The sequence below is a fragment of the Myxine glutinosa genome, chromosome 4 (assembly GCF_964187855.1).
Source record: "Myxine glutinosa chromosome 4, kmMyxGlut1.1, whole genome shotgun sequence".
Classification (NCBI taxonomy): Eukaryota; Metazoa; Chordata; class Myxini; order Myxiniformes; family Myxinidae; genus Myxine; species Myxine glutinosa.
In genome coordinates, this window is record NC_136264.1 from 12241221 (window position 1) to 12264183 (window position 22963).

A 22963-nucleotide genomic window follows, 5' to 3' on the forward strand; every position below is an offset into this window, starting at 1 on the left:
GGGGCAGGTATAATCTCTTCGAAAGAGACCATGTCAAAATCCAAAGAAAGCTGAGGCAACCTGTTCTTCATTCCTGTGGTTTCATTTAAAACCCTGTTTATGTAAACTGAACATCAAAATAAACTTATCACTTTCATTTTTTGAAAGCTTTACAAACACGTTTCTTCAATTGTAATGGCTGATTATGTAACGGGAACTTCACTTCAATCACCTGGTTGATCAACAATGGCATGCTTGAGTGGTTCTGTATAAGGATCTTTCCCTTTAAATAATGACCCTCATAATGAAATCCTTCAGTTCTCATGGTTAGACATTCATTTACTGCTGTCTATATTCACTTCAGAGGCTTCTGACAGGGAAAACAACAAGAAAATCAGATGCCACGCCTGACATCTGAACAATGTTTAAGGGCAATTGGGATGCTTGAGGCTGGTGTAAGCCAGCGAACAATTGCCCAACGTTGGTTGCTCACAGCCTGCAATTTCCAACCTGGCCAGATGTTACGGTGAAACTGGAACTGTGAATGATGGTCCACGAAGAGGAAGACCACTGGTAACCACCCCACACCAAGACCGCTGGATTGTGCTGCAGCATCTTCATGATCGTTTCCGCCCTGCGACGCAAACAGCTGCAGTGACAAAGGGTCGCCACAACAACCGCATCAGTGTCTCTACTGTGCGGAGGCGCTTGAGAAGCCGGGGCCTGGTGGCAAGACGTCCTTGCAGAGGTCCAGTGTCGAACGCAGTGCATCGGCGGAACAGACCAAGATGGTGTCTGCAGCATCGCCGCTGGACACAGCAACAGTGGAGTGCAGTCTTGTTCAGCAATGAGTCCAGATTTTGCCTCCATACTGCTGATGGGCATCAATGGGTATGGCGCAGAGGTGGGAAAAGGTATGCATCATGCTGCATTCGCCAGATCAATCGTTGGGGAGGACCCAGTGTGATGGTATGACCGGCATTTCCACCCGTTTCAGGACACCTCTGGTCGTCATCGAAGGCAATCTCACTAGTCAGCGTTATGTCAATGAAGTTTTGTGACCTCATCTGCTGCCATTCTCCAGGCTCATGCTGACATCGCAGTTTTCCAGCAGGACAACGCTCGACCCCATGCTGCTCGCCTGACCACCAACCTCTCCAGGAACAGGGTATTGAAGTGATGCCTTGGACGCCTTATTCCCCCTGACCTCAATCCCATTGAGCATTTATGGGATGAGCTTGGTCGACGTCTTGCATCGAGGAGATCAACGGCTGTCAGTCGGCAAATGCTCATTCAAGGCTTGCGGGAGGAGTGGGACAGACTTCCCTCGGACGGCATCAGACGTCTGGTACAGAGCATGCGTCGGAGGTGTACAGCCTGCATCACAGCTCAGGGAGGACACACACGATATTGAGGACTGCGGTCATTCTGTCCTTGACTGTTAGGAGTGTTGTGTCCATTCCTGTGTCATTTTGTTTTGACTGTATTTAGGTGCGTGTCTTTGTGTTGCAGTGCAGCGACCTTTGTTGCACAACCCCTTGTGATGTTCATGCTTTTTGTTTTTTTGTGACTGAGGCAACCTCTTGTTTATCGACATGTGTTTAGTAAAGATAGCTGAACTTTACCTCGGTGTTCAAATATTTTTCATTTTTGCATGGAGGATTTCAATGAGTGTCCTTCTAAAGATTTGATGTTTATTTTGATGTTGAGTATACAAAGCAGAGAGATATAACCAGCGAACATTCTCCTCTCTTATCCATGCATGAGGGTCAACTGAATCGTCTTGACAAGTTGCCTCCGTACCACTGGTCTCGGATGACCCCCAGTGGTCAATGAAGGAACTCCCTTGACCAGATGCACACAATATCACAGATCACTGTAAATTGGATCTGAGAATAACGCACCACCAGTTTCACCGAGGAATACTGACCGAAAGTTGCGAGCATCATGGAGCAAGATTATGGGGCTATCTCAATGAACCTCTCCTTCAGCCTGTTCATACGGAGGATCTCGCCCTCCACGATCCTGTCTGAGATTACTGTCGGTCAGATCTCAGCAAAGGCTTCCATTTACAGAAATGTACTCCTTTCATCGGCCAACTTCTGCTTCATCACAATCCTCTTTTCCCTGAAACTGATATATATACGTCATGACGTCATCGCCACACATGTCCGCATTGCCTGCCAAGCTCAGGAGGGGCCATCTAGTAGTGCGTCATTATGGATGTTAAATTCAGATTCAGTCGAGAAATTCAGATTCAGAAACGCACTGCAAGATGGCCCCTCCTGAGCTTGGCAGGCAATGCGGACATGTGTGGCGATGACGTCATGACGTTCGCTCATTAGGTTGGAGCGCGAAATTACAGATACTAATATATACGAATATATATATATATATATATATACACACACGAGTATGCACAGTGCATTCAGAAAGTATTCAGACCCCTTCACTTTTTCACATTGTGTGATGTTGCACCCTTGTGCTGAAATCGTTTAAATTCATTTTTTCCCTCATCAATCTACACTCAATACCCCATAACGACAAAGAGAAAACAGGATTTCAGAAAGTTTTGCAAATTTATTAAAAAGAAAAAACGGAAATATCACATTTACATAAGTATTCAGACCCTTTGCTATGACACCTGAAATTTAGCTCAGGTGCCTCCCATTTATTTTCATCACCTTTGAGATGTTTCTACACCTTGATCGGAGTCCACCTGTGGTAAATTCAATTGATTTGACATGATTTGGAAAGGCACACACCTGTCTATATAAGGTCTCACAGCTGACAATGCGTATCAGAGCAAAAACCAAGCCATGAGGTCGAAGGAACTGCCTGCAGAGCTCAGAGACAGGATTGTGTCGAGGGACAGATCTGGGGAAGCCTACAAAAAAAATCTCTGCTGCATTGAACGTTCCCAAGAGCTCAGTGGCCTCCACAATTATTAAATGGAAGAAGTTTGGAACAACCAGGGCTCTTCCTATAGCTGGCCGCCCGGCCAAACTGAGCAATTGGGGGAGAAAGTCCTTGGTAAGAGAGGTGACCAAGAACCCGATGATCACTCTGGCTGAGCTCCAGAGATCCTGTGTGGAGATGGGAGAAACTTCCAGAAGGACAACCATCACTGCAACACTCCACCGATCTGGGCTTTATGGCAGAGTGCCAGACGGAAGCCTCTCCTCAGTGAAAGACACATGAAAGCCCGCTTGGAGTTTGCAAAAAAGCACCTAAAGGACTCTCAGACTGTGAGAAACAAGATCCTGTGGTCTGATGAAACCAAGATGGAACTGTTTGGCTTCCGTCTGGCCACTCTGCCACAAAGCAGGTTATACTTGCTTGGCTCGCCTCGCTACACTGAGGTTAAAACACCTCACCACCACGTAATTTCCTTTTTTACCTGGGCAACACTGAGGTTAAAGCATTCTTCGCACGAGTAAATTAATTTGGGTAAACAGGACGACTAATTGGTCCGTCAGTGAAGCGACAGATAGGCTCCGCTAGTATAAAGTATATACACATTGTGTCTGTGTATACATGCACCGCTGAACCTCCATATGTACTGATTTCTTATCCTGTTTCCTTTGTGGTCTGTTATTGCAAAACATGAAAGACTCTTTGGGCAAATGCATCATGAGCATAGAGCAATACCAGCGTTTGTCCAGACTAGTGTGGTCTGTGTCGGCAGACAGTCCAAATGACACATTTTACTAATTGAAGGTTGGCAAAGGGGTGCTAACAACCGTCAGAATAAAATTGAAGCTGACGTTCCAGACTTTCCTCCTCTCTTGCTCCGATGAAGGGCTTATGCCCAACACGTCAGCTTCACCTTGCCTTCACAGCAATTAGCACACCGTTATCAACTTTCAGTTGACAAAGGTGTGCTCCATCATCATTTACAAACAGTAGTACACCCGCAGACTCCGGGAGGGGCAGGAAGGGTAATTCCTCTTTGGGGTATGTAGATTGCAGTCGATCTATCGTGGGGTCTCAAGAACATTGGGTGTGTGTTCATTTGCCAAGTTTCTTGTGGAGAGATCACCAAGTAGTTTAAGCATTCGAGCAAGCACTCCATTCAAAACCGTTAAGGAACGGCTGGCTTGGCAAGCGCTAGCTAGCTGCTTGGTAAAGGAGCACAACCCGAGCTTCTCCCTTTCAGTTTCGTATCAAACAGCAGGAGCGAGTTTCAAAAGTTCGCTACGAAAAATGCCACGGTAGCGGCAGAAAGGGCCATGTTATTAACCCAACATTTGTGGGTGTTATAGAGTACAGTAGATCTTTGCTCAGTTCTGTAAGTAAACCTTACTTCATGGATGTCGGGATCCCTCCAAATTTCTTCATTTAGTATGATAAAGAGCATTAGTGACTGTTAAAAAAGCTAAGCATACGTGTTTGTGGTTTATAATATTTTTCCTTCCTGCAGAAGCCGTTGCTCCCACAGAAACGCCATTATAACGACTAGCAACGGTACCCGCCCTATGGGCGGGGCTTGAATTGGGAAGCCCAAATGAAAAGGCAAAATATCAGAAATTGAAGGCTTTTTTTATTTTAAACGATTCATATAAACATCCGTTGAATCATATCACACGCAAATCATCAAAATCTAAACAGTACATGGCGCCCATTTTGAAAAAAGATTGAATTCTGCAAAACGGAAGCGGCCGCTACACGTCTTTCTCAGTCGCACGTTTATGTGTGAAGAGTGCGCGACGAATCTGTAACACGGAAGCGGCCGCTACACGTCTTTCTCAGTCGCACGTTTATGTGTGAAGAGTGCGCGCCGAATCTGTAACACGGAAGCGGCCACTACACATGTTTCTCAGTCGCTTTGCACACGCTGCCATGTTACTTCGGAGCCGCACTATATAGGAAGAGTTCGTCAGGAGTCGATCTACTCTCTCCTGGTACGTAGAATAAACAGTATTTGTAGAATTTCAACAAAAGCCACATCACTGTTCATATCGGTAAATATTATTCCATTGTGTTTGGAAAAACTGGAAAATTGGAAAAAGAATATAGCCTATTTTACTCCCAAAGGTCCCAGGAATACCCACCCAAAATATCGTTGCGATTGGTTGAGCTGTTTTTGCAGTACCTTCGAACGGACAGACGGACATTTGGTGAATTATAGTAAGATAAGCTATTTATACACGTTATCACTGCACGAAAAACGCCTTGGTAAAGTGGGACATTATTAGTATTAATATTATTTTGTAATAACATTAGCAATGTGCGATTATCATTAATTTTGTTATTAAAAGCGTCTTTGGAAAAACGCCACGATAAATCTTCTTTGGAAATACATCACGATAAAGCTAATTTAATATGGATATACACCTCAACACGCAACTCCATTGACGGCAATGGCGGGCAAACTCGCTCGGGGGGGAGAAAATGAATGCGCTACAACCTTCATTGTGTAACCCTTCGTCATCCTGTCAAGTTTGGTTGAGATTGGATAAGTAACGACAGAATGTATTGGCGTTAAAAATTCATCAGACAGACAGACACAAATGGCGTATTTTAGTATGATAATCAGCGACATTACAACGCCTTGACCATTCAATATAGAGATGAATCAGAAGGAATTAAGCATTAACTAAACCAAATTCACCAATCATAAGAGGTCTTTCTACAGATTTAACAAAGGCAACAACCTGCATTGTTACCTCCGCCACCAAAGGTGGATGGAGGTTATGTTTTCACCCCTGTCTGTTTGTCTGTTTGTTTGTGAACAAAATATCTCAAAAAGTTGTTAACGGATTCGGACGAAATTTGGCAGAGAGAAAGCGTATGTGACAAGGACGAAATTATTAGATTTTGGTGGAGATCCGGATCCGGCTACTTGAATTTTTAAGTGATTCTTCACCATTGAGTGGTCGGGCCAAAAACGATACATAGCAGGATATCTCAAAAAGTTATGGACGGATTTGGACGAAACCTGTTGGACCGGTTGTGTGTGTGACAAGGAAGAATCAATTCGATTTAGGTGAAGATCTGAATAAGGATTCGGATATGAGAATTATTTAATTTTTTAAGTGATTCTTCACCATTGAGTGATATGGCCAACCAGGCGTAGGTATGCTCTCTACTGAGTGCCGTTCTAGTTTGGTGTGTGTCATTGTTTGTTATATCCAAACGTGGGGTTCAGAAGATCGAATGGAGTCCTCTCAGAACAAAAAGTGTCCACCTTCATTTCAGTGAGGAATCATGATTTATGGACCAGTTTGGGAAGTTTTCTTATTCTCAAAGTTTTGTTCCGAGGGATCTTTTAAGGATCATCACCGAGCCTCGGACTGCTTCCAGCTGCAGTTCGTTTGTCGTAATATTCCCAGGGATGGTTTTTAAGATCTCTGTAATGTTCTTCTTTACCATTCCAATTGCTCCAATAATCATTGGTACAGTTTTGGCACTCTTCAGCTTCAAGGATCTTTTCACTTCATTTCTGAGGGCTTGGAATTTAGTCATTTTCTATATTTCTGCATTGTTTAGGCCAAAATCGCTGGGTACTGACACCTCAATTAGCAATGCCTTTATTTTCTTTTTTGTACCTCAGTACTATAATACGGTTGTAATGCTTTGTTTTCTACATTCACACTTGATGGGATCTTAGTGAGAATTACTTCCTTGTGTTTTCAATGTTTGCTTTTGGTTCATGTTTCCATGAGTTTTCTGGAACTGCAATATTGAAATTTCTGCAGATGTGCCAGTGGATTGCTCTACATACCTTGTTGTGCCTTTGGGTGTAGAGCTGTTCTGACATGAGTTTTTTACAACCTAATAGGAGGTGGCTCCTACTTTCTGTTTCTACCTTGCAGAACCTACACCTGTCCGATTGACTCAGTCCCACCATTTTCTTAAAGCCATTCATGTGGTGTCCTTGATCTTGGACATTTATGATTCATTCTTCATCCAAGTTGAGCTGAGCTCTTCTTAGCCATTCCAAAGAGCCTTCGTTGTCGACTCCTAATCTGTCCAACTCTTTTTTTTTTAAATCTCCCTCCTCTTGTATCATTCTCCCAGTTGTTAGTGTATAAAAACCTCCTTTAGAGGCCATTTTTCCCCACAGAACAGGGGTTGGCCTTTTTCGGGCACCTTGGTCCCCTTTTTGAAGCAATGTTTTATGGCCGGATGCCCTTCCTGCCACCAACCCTGTTAGTCGCCTCTTGCGACACGCAGGGAATTACCAGTGAGCTGGTACTCAATTTTCCCACCTCAGAAGGATGACAGGCCGAGTCAACCCCCTGGCGTTAATTCAGCGATCAACTGGGATTCAAACCCAGGATCCTAGGATCCCAAGCCGGCACCCGAACCGCTAAGCCAACACCAGGCTTCGTGTTTATCTATTGATATTTCGTTTTATGTTTTTGTTTCCTCTTTTTTTGCAATTGTTGGGGCTGTACTCGTTGTTTTGGTTTCTTTTTAAATTTGTGTATGTGTGACATCTCTTTCTTGAGCCCTATAAACTGTTGAAAACTTTAGAAAGACAAAGACCTAAGGGGAATTATGCAAGCCTCTATTTTAAACGTTAGTGTTGAGTGTTCATTTCAGGTTTTGTCAGTTCGATAAAATCAGTTTAAAATACAGACAGGTAGAGTGTCTGCGATTTGAATGACTGTTCGCACTCTTTCTCTCTCTCTCTACAGAGCGCCTGCGAATGCTTTGCATCTGTGAAGTTTGCGCTGGGTTGTTCAATGTTGACAACTCTGAAGTATTTGTACGAAGGAAGCATTCACACGACCCTGAACATGGCTATCAGCAGCCACTTGGCAAGTCTGATGCTGATGAAGCTGAAGCAATGGCACGCTCATATCGACCTGCTTTATGCCCTCCATTCTGATCAAAAATACTGTGGACTTTGTGCGTTGTTTCACAACAATTGGCAAAACGTCCCGAGTTTTATGAATGCCGTGATGAAACGAATTTTGGGATTTGGTACATATACCAGTATTATGCTTATAAACCAAGACTTCACATCACCCTCAAACTCATTGCGCTTCTGGTTGCTTCTTATCATCTGTTATGGCCTTCTGACGATGCAAAAACATGGTAAGTTGTAATAACCCCTGCGACAAAGATTCCTTATGGAAGCATCGTTGAGGGAAATCAAGAAAATGTTTATGTTTTTATCGTGTTATTTGTCATTTTTAATCATTTAACAATGCTCCTTAATATTTACATTTATCATGGCAGCGCAGTCACGGTCAGAGTGCCGATCGGTCCCCATGAACCGGCCCTTTCCCTCTTGTCTGTCTCTTGTCTCTTGTCTGTCTCTTGTGATTCCTTCTCTTGTGATTCTCTGTCTATTCCCTTCCTTTTTTTTTCTTTTTTTTTCTCTCTCTCTCTCTTTCTTTCTCTCTCTCTCTCTCTCTCTCTCTCTCTCTCTCTCTCTCTCTCTCTGTCTCTCTCTCTGTCTCTCTCTCTCTCTCTCTCTCCCTCTCCCTCTCTCTCTCTCCGTCATGTCCCTGACCTCGTGAAGGCAGGGGTACAACATCCTGGATGTGGGGGATCTCTGGGTCGCTCCCAGGAGATCAATTGGCTCTCTCTGTGCCACAGGCCTGTTCGAGAGAACTGTTAGGGGCTATACAAGAACAACAACAACTGCCTTACGGTCACTCCAAAGGATGGTGCAATGCATTCCCTGTAAAGCACCAGAAAGATAGCTTGTAGTTGGGCTGGGAATTGAATTAATTGGAAAGTTACTTTGAAATTGCGATACCTCTGAGTCTTCAAAAAACCTGATGGTACCTGAGAAAGTTTGTTCTAAGGAATGTTCCTCCTCCCTCCCCTTCCTCTCCACAAATTACATCACAGCTGATTACCTGACGAACAAAGCAGAATGCTTTAACACAGTGTTTGCCTCTAAAGTTCATGTCGTTGTTTTGTATGCAGCCTGTGGCTACTGGTTGTATCATTTTCTGGAAGAGCGACTGTGCCGCTGATGTTACCAGTTGAAGTTGGTACTCATTTTGCCGACCTCGGAAGGATGACAGGCTGAGTCAACCCACCTGGTGCTATTTAACGACCCAACAGGGGCTCAAACTTAAGACCCGAGGATCTTACGAAGCCAGCTGTCTGAACCATTAAACCAGCACCAGGCTTCCAAAGTTCATGTCCCCAACCCATCCCTCCATATTTGGTTTGCACTTCACACTTGGACCAGTGACTCTTTCAGCCAGAAAAGGAGAGTGCATCTGGCCAGCCTTGAATCTGACTCAACGACGGGTCGGATGGCATCAGTTGCTTGTTCTACAAACCTGCTCCGCTGCTCTCACTTATCCTCTGTCTGGTCTTTTTTGTCTCTATACAAGAGGAAGGCTCAGGGCAGAGCAAGGTTAAATTGACAGTGGTGTAGTGGGGCAATGATTGGGAACAACTGGTCAGTGAATTAAGTACAAGGAAAGGAAGAGAGAGAATGAATGAAAATACTGAAATCAGCAAGTAAGAGGATTGGGTAAGGAATGGTTAATGGGGGAACTAAATATCAAAGGTGAGGATGGGGGCTGACACAAGATGGTGGAAAAAGGCCTCTGGAAGGTGGATCCAAAGACAGGAGAAATGAGGAACAAAGCAGTTGAGGTATGTAGTCAGCCTATATTTTGGAAGTTTAACCAGGAGAGTGTTACTGGAAGAACTCGTGCATCGTGGAGTTGCTGGGGAGGGTCAGAGGACTGAGAGATTGAGAGGGAGATGCAGTAGAAAACAGAGACCACCGACCTGTCTGCAATCTAAAAGCAAAAGACTTTTAGGCCTTGTTGTAGGACATTCCAATAATGTTGAGAGCTTTAGATTTCACAGCATTCATGGGAGACAGATGTGATGCTGGGAGGGGAGCAAAAGGGGGTATACGTTCAATACCGATACACATCCCCATCACCAGGCCAGACCGGTTCATTGCTTATTGGCGAGTCGTCGGTAAAAACATAGACAAAAGCGTACACTTCTGAGGCTCCCAATCATATAGCACATGCAATGTCGATTGCAACCATCATATAAATAACAAGACCCAATCACGTCTCTCAACCGTAATTGGAGTGAACAACCAATCAGCTCTCACTTCATCATTTATCACCAGCTGCGACTAGGACTTTATAACAACCCCCTGCCTTCCAGGCAAATAATGGTACATTATAAAAGGGGCAGTAAAAGTTCTGCTATCAGCCTGAGAAGGGTAGTATGCAAGTATTGTACACCGCTCCTTTACTATTCCATCCCAAGGCGCTGCATGACATCATTGTCGAGCTCCGGAGGGGGTCCGGCAATGACACGTGCTGAAAGGGAGTACTCAGTTTTCCGGTTTCTTGTTTGTTTGTTGTACACCGCTCCTTTCCTATGCCACCCCCAGGCGCTGCATGACGTCATCGTCAGGTACCGAAGGGGGCTCGGCAATGACACGTGCTGAAAGGGAGTACTCAGTTTTCCGGTTTCTTGTTTGTTTGTTGTACACCGCTCCTTTCCTATGCCACCCCCAGGCGCTGCATGACGTCATCGTCAGGTACCGAAGGGGGCTCGGCAATGACGCACGCTGAAAGGGAGTACTCAGTTTTCACTCTGGTTGTTTCCTTGTTTGTTTGTTGTACACCGCTCCTTTCCTATGCCATCCCCAGGCGCTGCATGACGTCATCGCCAGGTACCGAAGGGGGCTCGGCAATGACGCGCACTGAAAGGGAGTACTCAGTTTTCTCTTCGTTTGTTTCCTTGTTTGTTTGGCCGGGCGATATTTCAGCTGTCCTTTGAGCAAGGAAGCTGAAATTTCAGCACAATAGTGAGCAAGTCCTTTGACAAAAACAAAGTTTTTTTAATTTTTAGATTAATCAATTAATTGATTAATTAATTATTATCGATTAATTAAGGACTTATTTATTTCCTTTCTCATCTGGGCAATATCTCAGGCACCTTTTGAATCAGGAAGCTGATACGTGGACATGATAATGACCAAGTAATTTGGCTGTAAAGGGTATTTTTGATTTATTGATTAATCAATTAATTATTTAATTATTCGACTAATGACTCAATTAATTTTCAAAAAGTTACTGATTCAGATGGAATGGTGGTGCTTTACGTATGCCATTAGCCAATCGATTAAGAAATTAATTATTTTACGATTATTATTTATTTATTTATTTTAATTTCAGCAATTAATAAATCAATTATTGTACACCGCTCCCTCCCAAATCCGTCTCGGTGTGCTGCACTGCGGCAGTCGTGCACCGGAGGATATGTTATTTATTTATTTGCCAAGGGGGCGGTGTAATTTGAATGTATCTGCACTTGTTTAGAATTTGTTTATAACACAATAAATATTGAGAAAAAGCCTGTGTTGTAATAATTATGTCGACAGATTTTAAATAGTTGCACCTGTTAAAGGTGCTTGATAACATTTCCATAACAAACATCACATTTCTTCTGCATTTCATACACTATGTATTTGTGAGCATATCTATTAAAATGAAGTGTTTTGTTGCCTTACAGGGGACGAGCCAAGCAGTCATTCATCTGGAAGGAATGTTTTTGGAATGAGGATGATCGCTCTCTTTGTCATTACATTGACAGTCGGAAACTGGGAGGACATTCTCCATATCCCTTTGGTGTTCTTGGGAGAAATGTGGTACATTCTGTACAGTAATGAATCAGCAACTACTTGTGAGGTTTGTTTGAGACGCCAAACAGATAGTGCATGAATGATACAATCACTCCACAAAATACATGAAAACCACAGGATTGCAGAAGCCACTCCGATTCAACTCATCTATTGCTCAAGGAAGTGGCCAAGTTGATGAAAGTGCTCATCAAGTGTCACTGAATGAAACTTGGGGAAAACTCCCACCAGAAAATGAGAAATTATGGTGAGACATCATAAGGAGGCCATTTTGGGAAAACTACACAAATCAAGAAAATGTAAAACAGTGTGAGGCCTAGCATATAGGACTAGTGCGATAGCTCAGAGGTAGCACACTTGCCTTTCAGCTGTCCAATCTATGTTCGATTCCACAATTGATGACAAACTATCACTGTGGTGTCTCACAGAGAGGGAGTTTCTAAAAAAATGTACCATCAGTCAGATGTGTCATTAATCTGGGCAACCCCTCTGCTGGCATTAGGTTACAATGGGCATCAAATATTCTATAGTATTTTTCACCAAGAGTAGTTTTGGTATTACGAGCAAAGTAACCAACTTCCAAATCAAATTCCAGCCCGACCTAGACCCATGGGTCTTTGCGGTCACCTTCTAGGTGTGTCCACCAAGGCACTCAGTACACCAAAGAACCAGCAATCTATATTGGGATATACTATTCTACCGGCATCCTTCAATGGGCTTATTGAGTCTGACTGGCCTGGAAATTAAATGTGCATGCACACACATGCATGTACACACACATACACAGATGCATGCACGCACACACGCCCCCACACACACACACACCAGAAGTGACACGCACATTGGAAGTGTCCCTGTGGATTGTGACGAGCTCGGGATGTTTGTAAAGTCCCCAATGAACTCGTTGGTCATGCCCTATATGGAGTCATCCTTGCCCGTCCTACCACTGATCCCAATACCATTGGGTGCTTCCCAGCCATGTGCGGTGCATGCGTTTGTTACCGGCGGGGGTGGAGGGGTAGGAGGTCCACTGGGTTACACCAACTGTCACGAGCGCCTGGAAGAGGAAACTCAGTCTGTACATGTGCGGGACCATCATGGACGGAAAGGTGTTGTCCTGGCCGAGCAGGCTGTTAGTCTTCTGCTTGGACCGAGGTATTTACTACTTCAGCAACTTTATGTCTACATCAAAGAATACATCCGGGCATTGCCTCACGATAGGACAGAGGTCTACACCAAAACTAGAAGCGTAAATGGTGTCGCCTGTTCTACAACCAACAACTACGATGTTCCAGATGAATCGGAGAAGATTAAATGAACAGAACTGGAGCTTAGAGGAGAAGTTAATAATTAATCTTCCATTGCAAAGCATATTCTGCACATGAAGCATGGGAGGCTAATGGTACAGGAGATCATTCTCCAAAAAGGAAGTAGCGATTTTGAGCTCTGGGAGCACTTCCTCCCACCTTCTAAAACCAGGAAATGGAGATAACCAATGGGAGCCGAGGCCCTACAGCCTCTTGGGGAAATCAATGGGAGCTGAGGCCCGACAGCCTCTTGGGGAAAGCAATGGGAGCCGAGGCCCTACAGCCTCTTGGGGAAAGCAATGGGAGCCGAGGCCCTACAGCCTCTTGGGGAAAGCAATGGGAGCCGAGGCCCTACAGCCTCTTGGGGAAAGCAATGGGAGCCGAGGCCCTACAGCCTCTTGGGGAAAGCAATGGGAGCTGAGGCCCGACAGCCTCTTGGGGAAAGCAATGGGAGCCGAGGCCCTACAGCCTCTTGGGGAAAGCAATGGGAGCCGAGGCCCTACAGCCTCTTGGGGAAAGCAATGGGAGCCGAGGCCCGACAGCCTCTTGGGGAAAGCAATGGGAGCCGAGGCCCTACAGCCTCTTGGGGAAAGCAATGGGAGCTGAGGCCCTACAGCCTCTTGGGGAAAGCAATGGGAGCCGAGGCCCTACAGCCTCTTGGGGAAAGCAATGGGAGCTGAAGCCCTACAGTCTCTTGAGGAAAGCAATGGGAGCTGAGGCCCTAGAGCCTCTTGGGGAAAGCAATGGGAGCCGAGGCCCTACAGCCTATTGGGGAAAGCAATGGGAGCTGAGGCCCTACAGCCTCTTGGGGAAATCAATGGGAGCTGAGGTCCTACAGCCTATTGGGGAAAGCAATGGGAGCTGAGGCCCTACAGCCTCTTGGGGAAAGCAAAATGGCTGGCTTTATGTATGCTGAAAAGGATAATGACTGCACCTTCTCCAGTGAAGAAGGGGTCCCTGCCTCTCGATAGGACAGAGCTCACCACCAAAGATAAAATCTACAAAGGTGTCACCTGTTCTAAAACCAACACCGGAGAGCTTCCAGAGAATCTGAGAAGATTAAATGAACAGAGTTGGAGCTCAAGAGGAGAAGGAAATCATCCTCCACTGCAAAACGTATTCTGCGCATGAAGTATGGGGGACTAAGGGTGAAGGAGAAAGATTCATGAACCAGTTGAAAGCCGACAGCCAAGGTCGAAAGAGTTGGCCCTGGGAACAAAGCTATGAGGATGAAGTTTCACAATGTGGTTCATGAATAATGATCCTTCACCAAAAAAGGAGGTGGAGATTTTTTATTTCTGGGAGAACTTCCTCTGTCGCCATCGTCATCGTTTTATGGCCGTTTCCATGCTTGCATGTGCAAGTCGTGTTTCACATAATGGCCGCTTCGTCAAAAGGTATATTTGAGGCACGTTTTTGTGGCTGGATCCCCTTCCTGACGCCACCACAGTATCCGCTGTGGACCTCACCTTTGTCTAAAGAGACATACCGTGCAAGGCAGCAGGGGGATTTGCAATCGGAGTTTCCTTCTCCTCGGTGGACTGCCTACCAAGGCTAATGAGCTCCACCAACCCTGGTTGGATTAGTGAGTATCACAGCAAGTCCTCACAATGGAGGGCCACGCCCACTACACCTTTAGGGCACCAACCAACTCCGAGATCCTCCAGACGTTTAGTCAGTTTCCTCAAGAGCACTGTTACCATGGTGCACCACTAGGAGGTAGTCTGAAAGTCTTGGCAATGGTAGAGGCGATGTACCGGAAGGAAGAACTTATAGACTCGGCCTTCTTTTCGCTCGCAGAGCTAACTGGCGGCCATAGCTAAAAGCAACGAGTGGTAAACCCATCACACCCTACTACAGCACGAGACGCGTACACCTGCCCTGTGAAAAAAAACAAAACCACAAGCACCTCCCTCCTTCTGGAACCCACAAATGAAGATAACAACCAATGGGAGAAACTGCACAAGTGTTGCATTTGCTACAAGGCCTTGCGTCTTCATAAACTTCATCTAGTCATCAAAAATACATACCAGAAATACAATTGAGGTGTCAGTACCCATCGACGTGGAAGTTAGGATAATGACAAGTACCATGATCTCAAAATATCTTGGAAGCTGAAGAGCACAGATTGTACCAATGACAGCTGGAGCAACAGGAATGATGAAGAAGAACCCTGTGGAGATCTGACAAACCATCCCTGGCAATATTACCACAAACGAACAACAGTTGGAGGCTGTACGGGACTTGGTGATGATCCTGAAAAGAACCCTTGGAACAAAACTCTGAGAACAACAAAACTTCACAACTTAAGCCATGAATCACAATCCTTCACCGAAGCAGGGGTGGATACTTCGAGTCCTGGGAGGACTTCATTCCACCTTCTAAAACCCAAATTATGGAGATAACAAACAACGACACATACATACACACATACATACACACATAGACACATACACACACACACACATACAGTACATAGACACATACACACACACACACATAGACACATACAGTACATAGACACATACACACACACATAGACACACACACATACAGTACATATACACACATAGACACATACACACACACATAGACACATACAGTACATATACACATACACACATACACACACATATATAGTACATAGACACATACACACACACACACACACACACACACACACACACACACACACACACGATCAGTTGTTGAGAGGTGCTCCAACACACTACACTTTCAGGTGAATTCTGTATATTTTTGGGAGATTTGTTTACATCTCAAAGCAACCACTTGGGGCAGGTGATGTATTTTTAGATTGTATCTAATGTGTTAAAAAAGTTACACACATGTAAAGTATAATATCTCTAATTATAGTCCCCTTCACCTCCTCCTCCTCCCCCTTCCCCCCCCTTCCCCCGGGTTGTGTTTCACTGTTTGTGAAGCAGAATACACTTGAAACCAACAATGTGCAATCAGAAGATTTACAAAGTCGACGCTAAACGAACAAACCAGGAACACTCACAACGAACGAACCTGCAAGGACGAACGCGTGTACTTTGGTATTCCATGTATTTGTCACATTGAAAATGATTGTAAAATAATGCTTGTTTACATGATTTACTTTTTATAAACCTTGACTACATGTTACATGAATAAATATTAACTTGTGCATTTATTTACGTATATTTGATAACAACTTGAGAGAAGGTAAGAAACAGAGAATGAATTACCTTCGTGTGTTCAAACTTTCTGTAATCGGCGAAGATTACCTTATTGGTTCACGAGTTATCAAGTGACTGTGGCGGACACGAAAGCTCACTGGCGTGATGGCATCATTCCGCGCACCAAGTGGGCGGCGGCCACGCCCGAGGGGTAGGCGTGGCCGCAGGATATACACCGGGCGCGCAGCCCGGAACGCTCCAGTGCTACAGTTGAGCTCTTATAATAAAGACTCTTGAACTTACCGCGTTGTCCGCTTCCTCCTTGTTATACAAGTAGCGTGCGTAGCACCGCATTTCATTGGTGACCCTCCGACGTTCTGGTCAGCCGTCGCTGACCACCCGAACCCGCCACAGCAATGGCAACCAACGCGGTCCAAATCAAACTCCCCGAGTTCTGGGAGACTCAAGCCGAAGTTTGGTTCCTGCAGGCAGAAGCCCAGTTCCGACTTCGAGGCATCACGGTGGACGAGACCAGGTACTGCCCGGTGGTCGCCTCGCTCGGGCCCGGCACGGCCGCCCGCGTCGTGTCGGTCCTGAGGAACCCACCGGCCGACGGCAGGTACGAGGCGATCAAGCGTCTCCTCCTCGCCACGTTTGGCCTCACGGTGGACGCTCGGGCCGACCTCAACCTGGACCTCCCCTAGCTCGGTGACATGTGACCGTCGGTCCGCATGGACCATATGCTGTCGTTGATGGGCGACGAAACCCCGAACGCTCTATTCCGGGCGTTCTTTCGACGCCAGCTGCCGGCACGAGTCCGCCTCGCGTTGGCCAGTTCTGCGACGACGGAACCCCGAGCTCTCGCTGCCGAGGCCGACAGGTTCTTCACGGCTTTGGACACCCAGGCGAGTTTTGGCGCGGCCGTCGCGGCTCTCGGGGCTGACCCTGATGCTGATGCACCACACCTCGTGGATCTCGAGGCTGATGCGCACTTCGTGTCCGCCGCCACGCCCCGCCCACCACCGCCGCCGCGGAGAAAACCGCGGCCTCCGCCGCCTTCGCCGCAAACCTGGTGTTTTTTCCACGCCCAGTTCGGCCACAAGGCTCGGCAATGTCGCCCGCCGTGCTCATTCGGCAAGTCGGGAAACGCCCGGGCCGGCCCTCGGTAGTGGCACTGAGCGCCGGCCGTTGAAACAGCCTACTGTTCATCACGGACACCTTATCCGGGCGCCGTTACCTGTGCGACATGGGAGCGCAGGTGAGTGTCGTTCTCGCCGGTACGTCCGACAAGTAGTCCGCGGGCCGGGGCCCCACGCTGCTTGCTGCCAACGGTACGTCCATTCGCACGTACGGAAAACGCTGCCTTTCTCTGCGGTTCGGAGGGCAGGTTTTCCGGTGGTCGTTCGTCACTGCCGACGTGCCTATGGCACTGCTTCGCGCGGACTTCCTGTGTGCCAATGGTCTGCTGGTGGACGTAAAGCACAGAAGGCTTGTCCAGGCTGAGACGTTCAGCTCGCTCGCGTGCGCGCTGCCCGCCTCGTTGAGCAGCTCCCGGACCGGCTCATCGAGCGGCTCGCCAAGCGGCTTGCTGAGCGGTTCGGTTCCAGCCAGGTTCATCTGTACACTTCCGGCAGCGAACGAATTCACCGCCTCCTCGCCGGTTTCCCGGCCCTCACGCGGCCCACTTTCTCGGCGGGGGCCGTCAAGCACGGGGTGGAACACCACATCCCCACCGCTGGGCCACCGGTCTACGCCCGGGCACGCCGCCTCGAGCCGATGAAGCTTGCGGTAGCTAAAGCGGAGTTCGCTACGCTGGAGCGGCTCGGCATCGTGCGGCGCTCCGAGAGTGCTTGGGCGTCGCCGCTTCACATCGTGCCAAAGCCCGGCGGGGGATGGCGACCGTGCGGGGACTACCGGCGCCTCAACGACGCCACCCCCCGCCCCCGACCGCTACCCCGTCCCCCACATTCAGGACTTCTCTGCCTGGTTGGCGGGCATGTCCTTATTTTCGAAGGTGGACCTCATACGTGGCTACCATCAGGTCCCCGTCAGGCTGGAGGACATCCCGAAGACGGCGGTCATCACGCCATTCGGACTTTTCGAATTTCTTCGGATGCCCTTCGGTTTGAAGAATGCGGCTCAGGCGTTCCAGCGACTAATGGACAGCGTCTTGCGCGACTTGGATTTCGTCTACGTCTACCTGGACGACATCCTCGTCGCCAGCGCGTCCCGCGAAGAGCACCTACACCATCTCCGCACGCTCTTCGAACGTCTGGGCCAGCATGGCCTCATCGTGAACCCCGCCAAGTGCCGGTTCGGCGTCGCCGACATCGACTTTTTGGGGCACCGCGTCACCAGGCACGGGGCCGTCCCCCTACCGGCCAAGGTGGAGGCGGTGAAGGGGTTTCCGCTCCCCCGCACGATCAAGGGGCTCCAGGAGTTCCTGGGCATGGTAAACTTTTACCATCGGTTCCTGCCCCGCATCACCCAGCTCCTGCGCCCCTTGCACGAGGCCCTCCGAGGCAAGCCGGGCAAAGGTGACGTTACCTGGACCGAGCAGATGGACGCGGCGTTCGCGGGCACGAAGCTCGCCTTGGCTAACGCCACCATGCTCACGCACCCGGCGCCCGATGCACCGATCGCCCTCACCACCGACGCCTCGGACTAAGCGGTGGGCGCGGTGCACGAGCAATGGGTGCGTGGTGCTTGGCAACCGCTGGCGTTCTTCAGCCGGCAGCTTCGCCCGCCCAAACGCCGTTATAGTACCTTCGACCGCGAGTTGCTCGAGCTTCACCTGGCGGTCAGGCACTTCCGCCATCTGCTCGAGGGCCGTGCGTTCATGGACTTTGTCGACCACAAGCCACTGGTCTTCGTGATGGGCAAGGTCGCCGAGCCGTGGTCGGCCCGGCAGCAGCGTCACCTCTCGGCCGTGTCCGAATATACAACGGACATCCGGCACATCGTGGGGAAGGACAACCCGGTGGCGGATTGCCTTTCCCGGTCCGTCGCCCACGCAGTCCACCTTGGCATCGACTATGCCCAGATGGCGGTGGACAAGGCCGCCGACCCTGGCATCCAGGCCTTGTGGACCGCCGTCACGGGCCTCCGCGTCACCAAGGTGCCGTTCGACGGCGTGGGCACGGGCCTCCGCGTCACCGAGGTGCCGTTCGACGGCGTGGGCACGGCCCTCTTGTGCAACGTCTCCCTCGGGCGGCCTCGCCCCATCGTGCCCGTGGGCTGGCAGCGCCAGGTTTTTGACGCCGTCCACGGCCTGTCCCACCCGGGCACGAAGGCCTCCCAGAGGTTGGTCGCCGACAAGTTTGTCTGGCATGGCCTCCGGAAGGCCTTCCGCGGCTGGACCAGGACGTGCCTCGCATGCCAGCGCGCGAAGGTGCACCGGCACACCCAGGCCCCATTGGCCCCGTTCACGGTGCCGGAACGTAGGTTCAACCACGTGCACGTGGACCTGGTGGGACCTCTGCCCCCCTCGCGGGGATTCACCCATGTCCTGACAATGGTGGACCGCACCACCCGGTGGCCGGAGGCCGTGCCTTTGGCGGCGACGACGGTGGCGGACGTCGCGCAGGCGTTCATCGCCACCTGGGTCGGCCGGTTCGGCGCCCCCTCGGACATCTCGTCCGACCGCGGCCCCCAGTTCACCTCGGAGCTCTGGGGGGCGGTCGTGCGGTGGCTCAGGGTCCAGCTGCACCGAACCACGGCCTACCACCCCCAGGCCAATGGCCTGTGCGAGCGGTTCCACCGCTCGTTAAAGGCTGCGCTCCGGGCCACCCTCCGCGACGGTGGCTGGGTCGACAGGCTCCCTTGGGTCCTGCTGGGCCTCCGGACGGCGCCCAAGGACGACCTGCGCGCATCCGCGGCCGAGTTTGTCTTCGGACAACCGCTGCGGGTGCCGGGCGAGTTCCTCCCCGACCCCACGGCACCATGGTCCGCGGCGCAGGAGCGCTCCGCGCTGTAGGAGACAGCCCGGAGGATCGCCCCGGTGCCGACGGCGCACCACGGGGACCCGCCTACGCACGTCGCCCCGAAGCTTCGCACCGCGGAGTACATCTTCATCCGGCACGATGCCCACCGGACACCACTGCGGCCCCCGTACGACGGGCCTTTCCGCGTGCTGGAGACCGGGGTGAAACATTTCACCTTGGACATCGGCGGTACTCCCGACCGCATCTCAGTGGATCGCCTCAAGCCGGCCCACCTCGACGTGGACCACCCACCGCCGGTGGCTCGGCCCCCGCGTCGGGGCCTCCCCCCTGCGGGCGGACCCCCGGCACCGCCCAGGCCCGCCGGCACGCCGCCCCCCGGTCCTGCACCCATCCCGGGTGCAGCCGGAGGCATCCCAGCTGGCATCCCTGCACCCCGGACGCCGCCGGTCGCCAGAGGGCGCTTCGGCCGGGTCATCCGTTTGCCCCGCAAAAACGTTTCCCCCTTCCTCTTCATTAATGGTATGGACCTCAAACATCCGGGGCCTTCGCTCAAACTTGACTGATCTCTCCATACAGGTTGCTTCTGACAAACCAGACGTGATCTGCTTAACAGAAACTTTCCTCCTTCATGATGTCTCTGATGCCTTGGTATCTCTCCCAGGTTACTCCCTCCTCCGGTATGATAGACCTGAGCCTCGTCCTGGAGGTGGGGTTGCTATCTTTATAAAAAACTCTCTTCCTCACTCGCCCTCCACTGCCCTCTCTCCACCTCACCCCCAGGAATACCTTTGGCTACGGCTTCCCCTTAGCTCCCACCTTTTGTTCATATGTGTGTTGTACCGTCCACCAAACAGCGATGACTCCATCTACATCTCGCTGTCTGATAATATGGACCAACTTCTATCTTCCCACCCCAACTCTCTCTTCCTCATATGTGGTGATTTCAATTGTCACCATGCCAGTTGGCTGGGTGTGGGTACCTCTCTCACCAGCCATGGCTCTTCAGCAAAGGACTTCTGCGACTCACTGGGACTGACACAATCTGTCAATTTCCCGACCCGAATCTCAGTCAACGGAGCATCTTCTCTTCTGGATTTGGTTATGACAAACTTCCCTGAAAATGTCTGCTGCTCTTCTTCTGCTCCAATCGGCTCAGCTGATCATGTGCTTGTCAAAGTGGACATCTCTCTGACCATTCTCAGAGAGCCTCCTCAGCGTCGATGAGTCTGGCATTTCACTCAGGCCAACTGGCATGGTCTTCAAGCAGCCATCAATCATCTGGACTGGTCTCCCATCTCTACTGCCTCTGACATCAACTCATCCTGGGAATTCTTTCAAAGTAAATTGCTCTCTCTCATGCACAGATTTATCCCATCTCGTGTTCAGTTGTCATACCCTTCCTCCCATCCATGGTACACGGAATCTTGTGGTGAGGCTGTTGCCCTGAAACAACTTGCTTTCGTCTCCTGGAAAGCAAATCCAACGGAAGGAAATCTCATTTCCTTTCACAAAGCCCGAAACAAGTGTGTGTCCACCCTCAGGAGACCCAGGAAACAATATCTCACCGTTCTCAAGACCGAACTCTCTTATCTGTCTCCCTCTTCCAAATCCTGGTGGCGTCTGGTCAAATCAGTTTCTGGTGTTTGTTCCCCCTCCATCCCCTCCCTCACCTCAAACGGCTTAACGGCTGACTCCGCACGTGAAAAATCTGAATGCCTCAACTCTGTGTTTGCCTCTAAATCTTGTGTCCCAAACCCATCCCTCTCTGTACCCACCGTACCCAGTCATACCCAGCTGCTCCTGGACTCTGTGTCCTTTCCTCCTGACAAGGTGGAAAAGTTTCTGTCAACCCTCGACTCTGATTCTGCAACTGGTCCTGACGGCATCAGCCCACGGGTCCTAAAATCCTGTTCTTCCGCTCTTTCACTCCCTCTTTCTGTTCTCTGCACCCTCTCTTTTGCTCAAGGTCATCTGCCATCTGCTTGGAAATCAGCCAACATCACCGCTTTGCACAAAAAAGGTGCAAAAACAGATCCCAGCAACTACAGACCAATCAGCCTTCTCCCAATTATCAGCAAAGTCATGGAATCCATCATTGCTTCAGATATGAAATCTTTCCTCTTCTCCAATGGCTTGATCTCTGATCATCAATTTGGTTTCAGACCTGGTCACTCTACTCTGGACATGCTGCTTCTGCTTTCTCAACAATGGATGGAGGTCCTCAACGCCAAACAGGAAATTAGAGCTGTCTCCCTTGACATTTCACGTGCCTTTGATACGGTCTGGCACCCTGCTCTGCTCACCAAACACTCCTCCTTTGGTATCCATGGAAATCTCCACGCATGGCTGGCGGACTTCCTCTCTGGTCGTAGTCAACGTGTGGCCCTGAATGGGTTTCTCTCATCTCCTCTTCCTGTTCAGGCTGGAGTTCCCCAAGGTAGTGTTCTGGGCCCTGTGCTTTTTCTGGTCTTCATCAATGATCTCTCTGACTCTCTTGAAAATCCTCTCTATCTCTTTGCTGACGACTCTACTCTCTGTCGCTCCATTCCTCATCCCTCAGATCGGCAGTCTGCAGCCTCCTCACTCTCTGCAGACCTGGACAAAATCACAGACTGGGCAAACAAATGGAACATGTCTTTCAATTCTGATAAATCTCAAACTCTTACGATGTCTCTCCGAAAAGACCGACTGGAAAACCCTCCCATCCACTTTCTGAATAATCCTCTCCAAGAAGTTCTGTCACTCAAGCTTTTGGGTCTCACTATTTGCCATGATCTTTCCTGGGAAAACCACATTTCAAATCTGGCCTCCAAAGCCAGTCGCCGACTGGGCATCCTCCGTCGTGCGAAGTCCTTCCTTGGCACACCTGAGCTCCTCACCACATACAAGGCTTTCATCCGCAGCTCTATGGAATACTGCTCTCCCCTCTGGTCTGGTGCTCCTGCCTCACACCTAGCCAGTCTTCACGCTGTT

At 49.3% G+C, this 22963-nt stretch overlaps 1 protein-coding gene across 1 annotated transcript in view; it reads left to right on the forward strand.

The window, feature by feature from the left end:
• TMEM82 (transmembrane protein 82) overlaps positions 1-16060 on the forward strand; it is a 37668-nt gene extending 21608 nt beyond the window's left edge. The window contains exons 4-6 of the mRNA XM_068111896.2: positions 7626-8028; positions 11452-11627; positions 15831-16060. Of these exons, the coding sequence (XP_067967997.2) occupies positions 7626-8028; positions 11452-11627; positions 15831-15884 (633 nt within the window). The 3' untranslated portion in view covers positions 15885-16060. The remainder of the gene's footprint in view (positions 1-7625; positions 8029-11451; positions 11628-15830) is intronic.
• The last annotated feature ends 6903 nt before the right edge of the window (positions 16061-22963 follow it).